We start from the raw sequence: 14,503 nt of genomic DNA on the forward strand, positions 1-14,503 counted from the left end.
CAATGCTAAGCTGAGATAGTGATTATAAGATGGGAGAGAAATATAAGTAATTTTAAAATTCCTCTTATTTGGAAAGAAATATTAGGGCAGAATAAAAGAGGGGAAGTCAAAATTTCCCAGCAGTGGGGATCATTTAAAAGGGGAAAGGAGAGTTGGGGAGGAAAATTATAGGTAGAGAGGGACAAACTGGCTCTAAATGTGTATAGGGTAGGGACTTCAGCAAGGTAGAGAAGGGGAAGGGGCTTTTTTATATTTATATTTAGAAACCAGGTATTCTTTCCTTTATTGATTCTAAATTCAGACTCTTCTGTTCTTCAGAGGGGAGGAAAAGTCCCAATCTTGAGACAGTCTAAAAAGGGGACAAGGCAACAGTCATCTAATGCATTGGCCATATCAATAGAGGTGGAGTCCCAGGGCCCTGTACTGAGCTTTGAGTAGAGACCACAGAAGCCTTTAGGGAGGCTCCTGCAATGAAAGAAAAGCTAGGATGCATACACAAGGGTGGAGGAAAATGACAACAAAAAAGAGAATTGAAACTCTTTCAAAGTAGGTGCTGAGGGTAGGCCTATGGTTGATGACCTATCAGCCCCTTTGTGTATAGTTCCAGTTACAGGAGGAGCATGTAGCCTGGGCTCTGCCTGAAGCCCTGGAACAAGTCAGAATATACCATGTCAACAAGTGCACCTGAGCAGTAGAAATCAAAGCCAAACATCTGCACAGGCACCATGTACAAGACACTGTTCCTCTGCAGGGCTCCTTCCCCTTTTTGCCCCAGTCCCAATCTACAATCACAGACTCAACAGAACAAGCACAAGAATTCTTAGAAGTGTTCAAGCTTTAATTTATTTTCCCCTTTACATGACCAAAACATCTCCTGAGGGGTCATCCTGCCCCCGCAAATTCCCCACCCAAATGTAAAGCTCAACTGAGATTGTTGTGAAAAATTGAAGTTTCAAGGAAAATAATTAATTATGCATGTTTTTTCAGTAGAAAAAAATATCACAGAGTTCAGTGCAACATCAAATGTGAAGGTGGGCTCATTTCCAAAGCCCTCTGGCTCTTATGGCTGGTTGCCTCTCTACAAAGTGAGACAGGTAGAAAGAAAGAAGGCAGAGGCGGGAGGCCTTAGATAATGGAATGAGAGCACTAATGATGCTTCCCTGGGGTTTGGCCAGTAAAGTACAGTGATGACCACAGGGGCCAACATTGTGGAGAAAAGCAGAGGTCAACAGGAATAAAACAGGAATTAGAGACTCGAATATCCTTCTTTTCTTTCTCAAGGCAATTCTCTCAAGCTGAAAAAAGAAAGACAGATTAAGGAGGACCCTCAAAGTCATCTCTGGCCTCAAGCTTCTCTGAAAAGCCTGCCTCACCACCCAACCAATCCTCACCCAACCACTCACATACCCACCCTCGTTGCTTGGCCCCCTTTACACTAGCTCCTCTCCAGTTCCAGGATGCCCAGAATCTCACCTTTGGCTGTAAGAGAGACATCTGACCCCTGTGCACTGTCACTGTCTGGGGACAAAGGAGGGAAATAATCCAGTCAGGGACATATTTTATGGAACTGGGGTATGGGAGGGAAAGTGGACACTGACTTACTGGGGCAAACCTCTCCCTGATTTCTCATTTCTCATGTCCCAAAGATGCCACAGGCTGGCCCCTTCTTTCTATCCCCCCATGTCAACCCTTCACTTACCTACACCCTGCTTTTCCACCTGGAAAAGAAAAAAAATTCCAGCAAAGAATTCAGAAGAGGAGACCATACTAAGGCTCTCTGGGGCCTTCACTGATTTGTCTTGGAGACACAACAAATTACAACTATGACTCTACCCCATCCCCCATTCTCCACTCCAGTCCAGTATCCAGATCCAACGGGAAGAGAGAAAAAAGGCACCACAAATAGGCACTTCCCAACCTCAAGTTCTGCATCAATAGGTTTCCACATCTGTTCTACAACACCCATCCTTTGGCTGAAATCCCTATATTTATTTCTGATCTGAGTCTGAAGCAGTTTACCTACTCAGCAGCCTGTTATAGCACTGCAAGACATCTTCCAGAAAATGTTTTCCATTTACAGGTTTGTTCATATACAGTATTAGAGTCTATGTAACATTCTATTAGATGGAAAATAGAGGATTTGGGGACAGAAAGACAAGCTGCCAGTTCAGGCAGGATGCCAGAATCTTCATGGTGCTTACTGCCTGATGACCCCCTTCCATCTTGCCTACCTGAATTCTCGTTCCTCCAGATCACAACCCCAGCAATGACTGCAATGAGAAGCAGGACAACAGCAATGCCCCCCACAATGATCCAGGTGCATGAGGACTGTAGCTCTAAAGTGGAAAAGGAAAATGAAAGGCCCTGATCCCTCTCTGGCCTGAGACTCACTAACCCCTTCCCCACTCCACCCAGTAACTCCACACCCGTCTGCACTTTCTGGGAGGTGGGAGATGGCCTTTTCCCCAGCTCCTCCTCACTGTCCTTACCCCATTTCAGGGTGAGGGGCTCCGACAGTTCCTCGTGCTGAACTTGGCAGGTATATTTCCCTTCCTGGCCCGAGGTGATCCCCAAAGCGGCCCACTTCTGGAAGGTCCCATCTCCGGCAGGCCTAGTCTCAATGAACTCTATGTTCTGGAGCTGTTCCTCCCGTCCCTCAGCCAAGTCAAATGGATCTCCTCAGGGTAAAAGTCCTGGGCCCGGCATTGCAAGGTCACCTCTCCGTCGGGGTCAGTGTGACAGGTCACTTGGGCAGAAGGGAGGTCTGGGGGCAAAGGCCAGAGGCTTTTCCAGGGTCTCCCTTTCCCCCTCCCCTCCAGGGGCACAAGGATGGACTGGGCCACGGGGAACAACCCACAATCCGGGTCCTGAGGTCCATGGGAACCCTGAGGTCGGGTTGAGCCTGCGGGGGAGGTGAAGAAAGGCTGGCGAGGGGCCTTGAGTACTCGGCACCATGGGCGACGCCGGGCGGTACCTGCCCTCTTCAGCATCTCCTTCCCGATCTCCAAGTACTTGTGCAGCCACAGCACGCAAGTCTCCTCCAGATAAGCTTTCTTTCTCTCAGCTAAGCTCCTCTCCGCCTCAATCTTGAGCTTGGTGTTCACAGGCTCGGGCACCGCGGCGGTCCACGTGTAGGTCTCCGTGTCCAGGGCTATGTAGTCGTGCCCGTCGTAGGCATATTGTTTAAACCCTCTCTTGAACTTGAGGTCGGGGAAAACCTCGCAGCCACACATGCGCTGGAAGATGTGGACCCCTGCCCAGCCCCACAACCCCAGGGTCAGTGCAGTAAGACTTTCCTTACCAGGAACTAATTCCGCGATCCGCCCGCGACCCAGGATGTCCCACTCCCTGTCCCCAGTGGGACCCGCAGGTGACCGTGGGACGGATCCGGACCCGGCCTCTCCTCCTCACTCTGGTCAGTGGACGTGATTTGTGACCCCGGGGCCCCATATCACGCACCGCCCTCGCTCTGGTTGTAGTAGTGGCGCAGGGTCTGCAGGTCTACTCGGTAATTCTGTGCTGCCACTGTGGACAGTAGCATCTCCCCCTCCCAGTACTCCTGGTCCATCTTGTCCATCCACGGCGCCTGCGACTTCGCCCTCTGACTCTCGCTGTCGCTATCGAAGCGCACGAACTGCTGATCGTCCGAGTAGCCCGCGGAGATGAACCGCGACTCCCCGATCTCGGGCTAGTACACGACGGTGTCGAAATACCTCAGCGAGTGAGAGCCTGAGACGTGGAGACCCGGGCTCGGACTCAAAGCAGTGACCGCATAGCCCCGACCCTGGTGATCCAAATGTCTTCGGCCAAACCCGAAGTCTGTCCTCGGACTCCGAACCCTGGCTGTCTAGCGTTGCCTCCCCACCCACTGTATCCCAGTCCCTTCGTTCTCTGTTCTCTTGGTGGACTGCGCCCCGGACCGTAGTAATTCTCATGACAGTAGCACTTTGAGATCAGCAAAAAGCCTTCAGTGACAACCCACGCAGGTCCTAGCGCCCCTTTGCCTAGACTTTGCCCCCGTCTCTCCCCGCCCGCAGGACGCTTTGGTCAGCGTCCTGGTCTCTCACACTTCTCAGCCTACACCTGGGTCCTCACCTGCCCCCAGCTTCATCCCCACCCTCTCCGACGCCTCTCTATGAAGCTCTTTAAGCTGCTCCTTGTTCTCTATCCTCGCTCTTGAATGCCGGGGGCTTCCAAACAGCTCGGCTCTTCCTTAACACCCCCAGGACTGTCACACCTATTCTCTCTTCTGGCACCTCTGCCTCAACGCCCCATATCTTCACACCCATTGACCTAACCACTCACAAACTAAAGGACCTACACCAAGACCCCACCCCCTCACCGCCCAACCCCACCCCTCGCCAAAGCCCAGCTAAGGGATGGCAGGCTCCCCAAGTCACACACGCGCTTAGTTATTGATTCTTCCTTTTACCACTACCTTAACTTCACCTAAGATTACGGAGCTGGTCCCCTGGAAATTCACTCTGGGCTTGTGTTGGAGGAGCTTTCTGTAGCAAAATCCCATGCTTTGTCCAATCTCCAGGCAGCCAATTTGGTACTATTCTCTACTTACCTGCCCAGGTCTCTGTCAGGACCAGGCACCTCAACAAAAAGAGAAAGCCCATGTAACGCTTCATGGTCAACAGGCAGATGAAGCACAAGATTATGGAAATCAATTTACACTGGGTTTATAAAGAAACGAATCCTTAACTTCTGGTTGGCTTCAAAGAGTCTCTGCTACCCAATAGAAAATATAAAACAAAAAAACGTCATTGGTGAATGAGCAGAATGAAAGTTAGGAGACAAAACTGAAACTGACACAGAGGAAATCTCCAGTTTTATAGATTTTTCATCTTTCTGTGTTATTCACAGAGCAGCCTCTAATTCTAGGGAGTGCCTGAGTCTCCCTCCCTCCCACCATCATTCCAGGAACACACAGCTCTTGTGCTTCCAGCTTGAATCAGATAAAAATAAGGTCCCAGGACTCAACCCTCCTCTGCTGGCCTTCCAACCTCCAGCCCTTCTCAGTGTGACCCTTTCCTCTCCTTAGAAGTTAGGAAGAAAATTTCCCCACACAAAATTGAGGGCATCTGAGGACTGAAGAAATCTGCAGATTGGTTTGTGGAGGAGTGTGTGGCCACATAAAACTTACTAGCTGTGTGACTCTGGGCAAGTCAAGATTGAAAATTCTTTGATAGATGCAATGGAGAAATTTTACATGAAGAACAGAGCACTGCCATAAAATGAAATATAAAACAGAAACATGTTTACCTATAGTCATGTGAAGTAGACATAAATAAGGTTTTAGACATCATTTATACCAATGCTTTTATGGGAAGGAAATTGACTCTCAGTAAGTAAGGTCACAGTAAATAAGAATGCCAGGATTGGAACCCAAAACATTGGGTTTCAAATGTTATGTTCCACTGCACCAATCTGCCAGTAGCACAGAGCATGTCATGCCTTGAATTCAAACAAAAGAATAATCCTCTCCAGATGGCAGGATTCTCCAATTCCTCTCATTCCTATATGACACACAAATCACATCAATCTGAAGGGAAATCTATGGCAATATCAAAGAAATTGATCTATCAGTACAATGAAAAAGCAAAGTGGAGAAAACCCCAATATCACCTAGACTCTTTATGACATGTACCTTCATGGGTAATCTGTTCATTAAAGCTGTCTGTTAATCTCTTGGGTAGGAACACCAAATGACAATGAGCTGGATCCACAATGAACAGGAGGAGAAGAGTAGACTGTGTTTCATTTGAAAAATTGTGTGGTGCTTTAAGTAATTACAAACTGTTCATCTAATTAATATCTATTTCTACTGATGACATGCATGACTATGAGTCATAGAACACCACAATCTAGTGGGAGGAAAAAAACAAAATTATAATTGAAGCAACAGGAAAAAGGCATAATTAGGCATAAATAACCTGTAGTGGGTTACCAACAACTTGCCCAGGAAAGGTGGTATGAAATCCATTATTAGTTGTATATACAGACCAGAAAAGGCATGGTCAGTCATTTAGTGTGAGTGAGAAACAACAAATGGGTGAATATTAGGAAGATATTAAGAGAATCAGAGGGAGGCCTATGGCAGATTTATGGAAAGATAAACGAGCATCAAGGAGGAAAAAGTCCTTTTTAGCCACTAACACACTATTAGTGACCTGTTTTACATGAGCCTTGGGTTCCTCACCTGTAAAAGTAAGAAGACTGGATTAAATCATGTCTCCCCTTTACTTCAAGAAATCTCTTATCACTGGAATAGGGGTACTAGTTTAGGAAGTGAGAAATGCCATGATTTGCCTGTTTCTATCTCAAATCTAGAAGGTGCTTGCCCATTCCCTGACTTCAGTCAAAGAATCAGATGGGGTGTGGTATACACACATTCTGACAAGTTGGTTGGGGAGCAAGGGAAGTTTGTCATTTTTACCTTCACAACAGTTCTGCTACATGTCCCTTTCTCTCCCCTCACAGAAATGTCACCCTGGTGCCTCAAGCTTCTTTTCACTCCAGTCCATCATCCACTTAGCTGCCAAAGTCATCTTCCTAAAATAAAGGTCTGACCATAACATAGACACCATCCCCCATTCAATAAACTCCAGGGTCATCTATAGTCATAGTTATATGAGCCATTAGCTCAAGCCTAGAGTGCCACCTTGTGGCTCTATTAGATATAGCAGTCTGAGTAACTTCGAGCTACTTCCTCACTTTCCCCTATTATATGCAAAAACAGCTTTTAACATTTGGGAATTTTTTCAGGCTTTGCATTCCAAATTCTATCCCTCTCTCCTCTCCCCACCCCAAGATAGTAAGCAAACTGATATAGGTTATACGTGTTCAATCGTGTAAAACATTTCCATATGAGTCATTTTGTGCAAGATTTGAGAAAGAAAGAAAAAAAAAGGAAAGAAAGAAGGAAAAAATAAAGAATAAAAGGAAGAAATAAGGAAAGAAGAAAGGAAAAAAGAAAAATAGTATTCTTCAGTCTGTATTTAGACAACTTCATTTTTCTCTAAAGACAGATACCATTTTTCATTATGAGTCCTTTGGAATTGTCTTATATCATTGTATTGTTGAGAATAGACTAATCATTCACAGTTCTTCATCATCCAGTACTGCTGTTATTATCTACAATATTCTTCCAGTTCTGCTCACTTCACTTTGTATCAGTTCATGTATGTCTTTCCAGGTTTTTCTAAAATCATCCTGCTTTTCATTTCTTATAGGACAATAATATTCTATTATAACCATATACCACAACTTGTTCAGCCATTCCCCAATTGATGGGCATCCTCCAATTTCCAATTCTTAGCTACCACAAAAAAGCTGCTGTAATTTTTTTTTTTTTACAAATAGAACCTCAACTGCCCTTTTTTAAATCTTTTTGGGATACAGACCTAGCAGTGGTATTGCTGGATCAAAGGATATGATTTTATAGCCCTTTGGGTATAGTTGCAAATTGTTTTCCAGAATAGTTGGATCAGTTTACAACTCTACCAACAGTGGATTAGTGTCCCAGTTTTCCCACATCCCCTCCAATATTTATCATTTTCCATTTTTTGTCCTATTAGCCAATCTGATAGGTATAAGGTGGTACCTCAGAGTTGTTTTAATTTAATTTCTCTAATCATTCATTTAATTAATTTAATTTAATTGCTCTAATCAATAATGATTTAGAGCATTTTTCATATGACTATAGATGGCTTTAATTTCTTCACCTGAAAACAGCCTGTTCGTATCCTTTGACCATTTATCAATTGAGGAATGACTTGTATTCTTATAAATTTGACTCTGTTCTCTGTATATTTAAGAAACAAGGACTTTATCAGAGAAACTTGTTGCAAAACTTTTCCCCAGTTTTTTGCTTTCCTTCTCATTTTGGTTGCATTGGTTTTAATTGTGCAAAAATGAAAAATGGACTTCTGATTGGCTATTAAGCCAGAACTGAGTGTGCATTCAAAAGGCACTAACTGGCCAAAATGTGTCTCTGTCTTTCTTTCTCTTCTTGGCTAGGATCTGAAAGAAGACCTGCTGTAAGATTGTGGGTGGAGGAAAAGATCTTGAACTCTCTCCATTAAGGCCAACATATGGCCAATGAATACATGGCACTTCTATTCTTTGGTTCTTTGCTGCTTTTAGATAAAGAAGTATTGGAGATGGCTATAACTCTATGAGCTTTAAAAAGTCAGAATGGCAAGGCACTATAGGTCTACAAACCAGAACCCATGCCAAATTTTGATGGCAGCCCAGCCAAATGAGGTAACAGCACATCCCCAAGGGAGCCAGCCCAGTGGAAGCTGAGAATATGATTTGTCTAGCCACTGTGCCATACTAGGAAGTGAACTTGTTGGGGCAACTTTATCAGCTGCTTTAAACTTGAGCCCACTCTTCCCAGGGAATGAGGTAACAGAAGAGAGAATATGTTCTTGGCTTGGAGGAATTATTTATACTCTTGTTTAAGCTATATCTTCTGAGCAAATATCCCTTTTCAAAAGTTAATTTATTTTATTTAGCTAATTCTTATTGGGGTGCTAACCATTAAATCATTCAATGATACAAGAGAGATACTATCTGTAACTTGTGTTTAACATTAAGGTGATCACACCAGAATGGCAGTTTGAGCCAAAAGGCATTAAAAAAAAGATATGCTGCAACTCCCTTAAAGATCCCACTAGAACCTTGAGAGGGAGATGTAGCCATGAGCTTCACTGTGAGGATTTGATTCATCAGTGAGAATAGAACATGAAATAATATTTACAATATTACAAATATTTACAAAGATCACAGAGAAACTGGAAAGGGGTGAGTTCCAGATGAAAGATAACAATTTCTGGTTTGGTAATCATCTGCATTGATATGAAAACTGAACTCATGAGAGTTCATAAGTTCATCAAACAAGATATTATAGAAATAAAACAGAAGACATGTAGGAGGAAAACCAGGAGAGAACACCTTCATTAAAAACTAGGGAGGAGAGTAGCCAGAAGAGAAGAGTGTTCACCAGAATAAAAGGCTGCAGAGAAAGCAAGCAGGATGAAGATTCAGGAAAGGCCATTAGATTTTATCATTAAGAGATCATTGTTAATATGGAGAGAGCAATTTCAGTTGAATGATGAGGCTGGAAACAAGATTACAGAAGATTTAGAAGGGAGTAAAAGGAAAGGTGGAGGTACCAATTATATATAGATAAAAGAGTTGAACCATAGAGGATAAACATGAGATTGGTGAGTGATTTTTAAGGATTGAGGAGATGTATGTTTGTAAGCAGCAAGGAAATAGCCAGTAAATAGGGAAAAAATTGAAGATTTGTGAGAATGAGCTTGATAGATAAGGTAATCTGCTGGAAAAGATGGGATGGAATGGTTTCGAGGTGCATGTATAGGGGTTTGCTTTGGTAAGATGAAGGTCCCTATCTTTTTGTGAAGGAGGAGATACTAGGGGAAGATGTATGAGGGATGTGTGATGATGAGGAGACAAGAGGCAACTCTCAACAAATGGCTTCAGTCTTTTCAGTGAAGCGTGAGGCAAGATCCTCATTTAAGAGGATGGAAGGGGAATATCACAGGAAACATGAGGAGAGAGGAAAGTGTTTGAAACAGCCTCTGTAGTGATTGAAACAGTGAATCGGGTGGTGTAGTATGAAACAACTCTATAGTGCCATGCTATAGTGAGGGACCAGTTGAGATTATGTTGTATAAATGTGCAGTCATCACGATTTCATTATTTTCTCTAGGTTCATTCAGCATCATGTGAAAAGAAGCAAAATTAACAGATGATGGGAACAATCCAAGTTTGGGACTAGGTGAAGGATGCTATTTGAAGAACACAAAAATGTCAGTGAAATATGTTCTGGTTTTAATGAGGTTACGAAGATTAATAGAAGACAGAGGGAACACAATCAAATTAGTTATAAACACAAAGCAATGTATATATGCAGTTATAAATCAGGGCAAAGGGGATCTTCCAGAATATCTTTAGTGGTTGTTTCATCCTGAATACAATATATATACACTAAATACTGAAGATACATAGTAATGGATTAATAAATTAAACAAATCTGTGTGTAGTTAATAAGAAAAGTTTCTTGGTGGAATTGAGTTTTGATCAGGATTTTGAAGAAAGTGAATTGTAAGAGGATTCTGGGAAGATGGCAGAATAAGGCAGAAAATTACCTGGCTCTCCCAAATTTCTTCATAAACAAATTAAAATCATGCCTCAAGGTGAATTTTGAGCAGCAGAGAGAATTAAAAGTCAGGGTAAAACTGTTGTCTGCCTAAGACTGCTTAGGAGGTCCTTAGGAAAGACCGGACCTCCTGGGGTGATGGTCTGGGCTGATTGAAGTGCAGATACCTCCAATAAACAAACAACAAGCCCTGGAGTCAGCTGTATCAGCAACCTCAGCTTCAGGAATGTTTTCATCACAGACAGTTTAGGAGTCAAATGACTGACCAGAGGAAGATTGAGAAACCTTCCACTGTTCCTGATGCCGTGGCTCAGGGGCAGAGAGGGGTACCTGAGATCAGGTCCCCAGATAGAGTTCAGAAAACAACAGCAGAAAAAAAACTGAACATTACCCCCCATACCTCAGGACAACAGCCAAACTATAACACGAAGTTAACAGATATAAACAGAAATAATATAACAGAAATAAGCCACTAAAACAATTGAGTAAACAAAAGAGAAAGAACCTAACTATAATTTGCTGCTATGGTAATAGAGAGGATCTGGGTTCATACTCAAAAGATAAGGAAGTTAAAACAGCTACTTCAGCATAGTAGTAAATGATTATAATAATCTTGTAAATATAAAGATTTACATTTTGGGGATTAGAATTTATTACTTGGGGAAATGTTGAGAAAACTGGAAAGCAGTCTAATAAAAATTGGGCAAAAACCAATATTTTATATCATTTACTAAGATAAGGTCAAAATGGATATGTAGCCTAGATATAAATGGAATATATTAGTTGTCAAACTTAGAGATAGGAGAAGAATTTATGAATAAATAAGAGATAGAAGGCATTATGAGGTATAAAATGGATAATTTTGATTACATTAAATTAAAAAGGGTTTGCACAAATAAAACCAATGTAACCAAGATTAGAAAGAAAGTAGAAAATTGGAGAAGAGGGAATTTATAGAGAGTTTATCAGATAAAGGTATCATATCTCAAATATATAGAGAACTTTGTCTAATTTATAAGTACATGAGTAATTCCTCAATTGACAAATGGTCAAAGGATATGAATAGGCAGTTTTTCAATGAAAAAAGCAAAACTGTATACAGTCATATAAAAAACACTCTAAATCATTATTGATTAGCAAATTAAAACAACTCTGAGATATCATCTCACACCTATTGGACTGGTTAAAATGATAGAAAGAGAAAATGACAAATATTTGAAAAATTGGGACACTAATATGCTGTGGGTAGAACTATGAACTGATTCAAGCATTTTGGAGAACAATGTGGAATTATGCCCAAAGAGTGATAAAACTGTGTATATCCTTTGACTCAGCAATACTGCTTTTAGTTCTGCTTCTCAAGGTGATCAGGGGAAAAGGAAAATAACTTAAATGTTCCAGAACAGTTATAGCAACTCTCTTTGTGGTGGCTAAGGACTGAAAATTGAGGGGATGCCTGTCAATTGGGGAATGGCTAAACAAGTTGTGTTACATGATTGTGATGGAATGCTACTGTGCTATAAGAAATGATGAGCAGTCTGATTTTAGAAAAACATGGAAAGACTGGAAAGAAATAATGAAGAATGAAATGAGCAGAACTAAAAGAATGTTGTATATAGTAACAACAATATTATTCAAAGAACAACTGTAAATGACTAAGTTATTTTGAGTGTTATAAATATTCAAGTCAAATACAAAGGACTTTTGAAGGCAGATGCTATCTGCCTCTAGAGAAAGAATTGATAAATAGAAGTTCACATAGTATGGTTTTACTCACACACACACACACACACACACACACACACACACACACACACCTGTGTCTAATAGTGGCCTTCTGTAGCAGGGGATGGCAAGAGAGGGAGAAAAAAATAAAAAATGTACAGCAGAGAACAAAAGAAAACTCAGAAGAAAGAACAGAAAAGCAGGATAGCTTTGAAAACAATAAATATGTAATGCACCATCTTGGGGAGAGTAGTGGGGAGGAAGAGGGAGAAAAATTTTAAACTCAAAAGCATATGGAAGTAATTGTTGATAAATCAAAATAAGTTAATTTAAAAAACCAATAAATAGTATTTATTGCATAGTTTTTCAAAAAAGTAAATAGTGTGAAATGGAGATTCGTGATTTCATATTGAATCCTCTCTTTGTGTTGTGCTGTGTGAATGGGTTTTTTGTGTCTTCCTGTATTTAAGTTCAGAATGAATAAAAACAATTTAAAAAAGAAAGTGAAGTGCATGGATTAGCAAGGGAAATAAGCAAAGCCTTTTGGTCTTCTGGGATAACAGCTTTAGGCACATCACAGATTCATGCCCTCTCCCCAAAAAAAACCACACCTTTCTCTTCTGCTTGATGACCAGGAAGCCTTTTCTCAGAAGTCTCCTCAGTGCTCCCTTTACTTCCTTGTTCCTCGGAGTGTAGATGAAGGGATTAGCCATAGGGGTGATGACACAGTAAAAGAGTGTCAGGAATTTGGACAAATCTTGGAAACTACTTCCTGAAGGCTGCATATAGATGTAGATTCCAGGACCATAAAAAAGAACCATTACTAATAGATGTGAGGAGCAGGTGTTGAAGGTCTTGTGCCTTCCATCAGCAGAGGGGATTCGGAGCACAGCTTGAATAATGTAACAGTAAGAAATGAAAATCATGGAAAGAGGACCCAAAACCAAGAAGGTAGCAACCACTGCCAAGGTGATCTCATTGACTGTGGTGTCCACACAGGCCATTTTAATGAGACTAGGCAATTCACAGAAGAAGTGGTCCAATGCTCTGTGATCACACAGGGGTAGCTGGATTGTGAGAGTGGACTGCAGCAATGAGTTGGCCAAACCTATAAGCCAGGCAGTGCTGGCCAACTGTAAGCAGAGCTGGTAATTCATGATAACAGAGTATCTCAGAGGTTCACAGACAGCCACATAGCGATCCAAAGCCATCATTCCTAGAAGGACACACTCAGTACAACCTAACCACTGAAACACATAGACTTGGGCTACACAGCCCACATAAGTGATTGTTTTAGTTGGACTCCCTAAGTTGACCAGCATCTGGGGTACTGTGGTGGTGGTGAAGCAGACATCCAGAAAGGAGAGATTAATGAGAAAAAAATACATTGGGCTGTGAAGTTGAATATCAAGTTGAGAGACCAGGATGATGGCAATGTTCCCTACTAGAGTAAAGATGTAGGAGGTGAGAAGGATGAAGAAGAGGGGTAGATCCAGCCATGGGTAATTAAAGAAGCCCATTAGGATGAAATTATCCAGAAAGCTTCCATTTATGTATTGCATGTCACTTTGCTTTGAGTCACCTGCTGGGAACAATGAAGAAAAGAGTGATGGAAAGTCTTGGGCAGGAGAATTGCTGAAATCAACGGAAAAAAAGTGAGGATTAAAGCTTCATGTATCTGCTTCCCTAAGGGTGGTAGCTAGTACAAACATACTGTTCTTCATAGGAAGCAATAAGAAATCATAATTTACTACAAGCTCTTTCCCTGAAACAATTAAACTTTTAAAGAAAATATAAATCTTGATGAAGAGTAACTGAAATGATAGTTTAAAGTATTGAAAATGGAGTTTGAATAGAAACAGTCAATTGTTTCACTAGTACTGTCTAGGGAGATGGTAACCAGAACAACTGATAAAGACATCTGGTCAACTTGGGAAGGCACCTTCTTTATTCTATTATATTCTCACTTAGCAAATTACTGAAAGATTCCATGAGCAGTTTTCTCTCCTGGTAAGAAAGTACATTAGTTTCCTATTCCTATAGGAATCCCTATTCCTATTTTCTTGACATGTATAACTCCAGTTGTAAATTTTAAAGCTCCACTACAGTTATCCTTTGATGTCTCATGGAGAAGTAACTCTGGATTCTTCAAGGCTATGCTATCTTGTGCAACTTTTAATAAGTACCTATAGAGGACAACAGTTTTATTATTGAATTGTGGATGTTTGTTCTTTCTCCTGAATCCTATCTTTAGCAACACCTGGTCTTTATATTTTTTTCCTTTATATATGCACATTGTGTTTTGTAGTTAGTCCTTATTTGTATCTTTTATGTGTAGCATCCCCCTCTGGGTTATTCATTTAACCTTCACACATGATGAAAGTTGAGTCCTGATATCATTTCTCAGGGTTACAAAGTGCTTTTATATACATTATCTTCTTTGATCCCTACAACTACTCTGAACTATATTGGAGATAGATATTATTCCCCTCATGTATAAAAGAAGAACAATAAGGAGAAGAAGAAGAAGAAGAAGAAGAAGAAGAAGAAGAAGAAGAAGAAGAAGAAGAAGAAGAAGAA

General features: G+C 41.5%; 1 protein-coding gene and 1 pseudogene across 1 annotated transcript; both read right to left on the reverse strand.

The window, feature by feature from the left end:
• Positions 1 to 817: 817 nt before the first annotated feature.
• Positions 818 to 4,637, reverse strand: LOC114053394 (annotated as a pseudogene).
• A 1,547-nt stretch (positions 4,638 to 6,184) lies between these two features.
• On the reverse strand, positions 6,185 to 13,488 carry LOC114053585 (olfactory receptor 2G3-like). The gene is made up of 2 exons (XM_027876679.1): positions 12,535 to 13,488; positions 6,185 to 6,208 (listed from the first exon to the last, which is right to left on the reverse strand). The coding sequence occupies exons 1-2, from the start codon at positions 13,483 to 13,485 to the stop codon at positions 6,185 to 6,187; spliced, it is 975 nt and encodes a 324-aa protein (XP_027732480.1). The 5' UTR covers positions 13,486 to 13,488.
• Positions 13,489 to 14,503: the final 1,015 nt, after the last annotated feature.

This window comes from Vombatus ursinus, unplaced genomic scaffold (assembly GCF_900497805.2).
Source record: "Vombatus ursinus unplaced genomic scaffold, bare-nosed wombat genome assembly UNPS02014811.1, whole genome shotgun sequence".
Classification (NCBI taxonomy): domain Eukaryota; kingdom Metazoa; phylum Chordata; class Mammalia; order Diprotodontia; family Vombatidae; genus Vombatus; species Vombatus ursinus.

Coding starts and splice junctions, on each gene's coding strand:
- LOC114053585 (XM_027876679.1), bottom strand. CDS start 13,485: ATGCAATACATAAATGGAAGCTTTCTGGATAATTTCATCCTAATGGGC. Junction 6,209..12,534: donor TCATCAAGCAGAAGAGAAAG/GTGTGGTTTTTT, acceptor TTACTTTTACAG/GTGAGGAACCCAAGGCTCAT.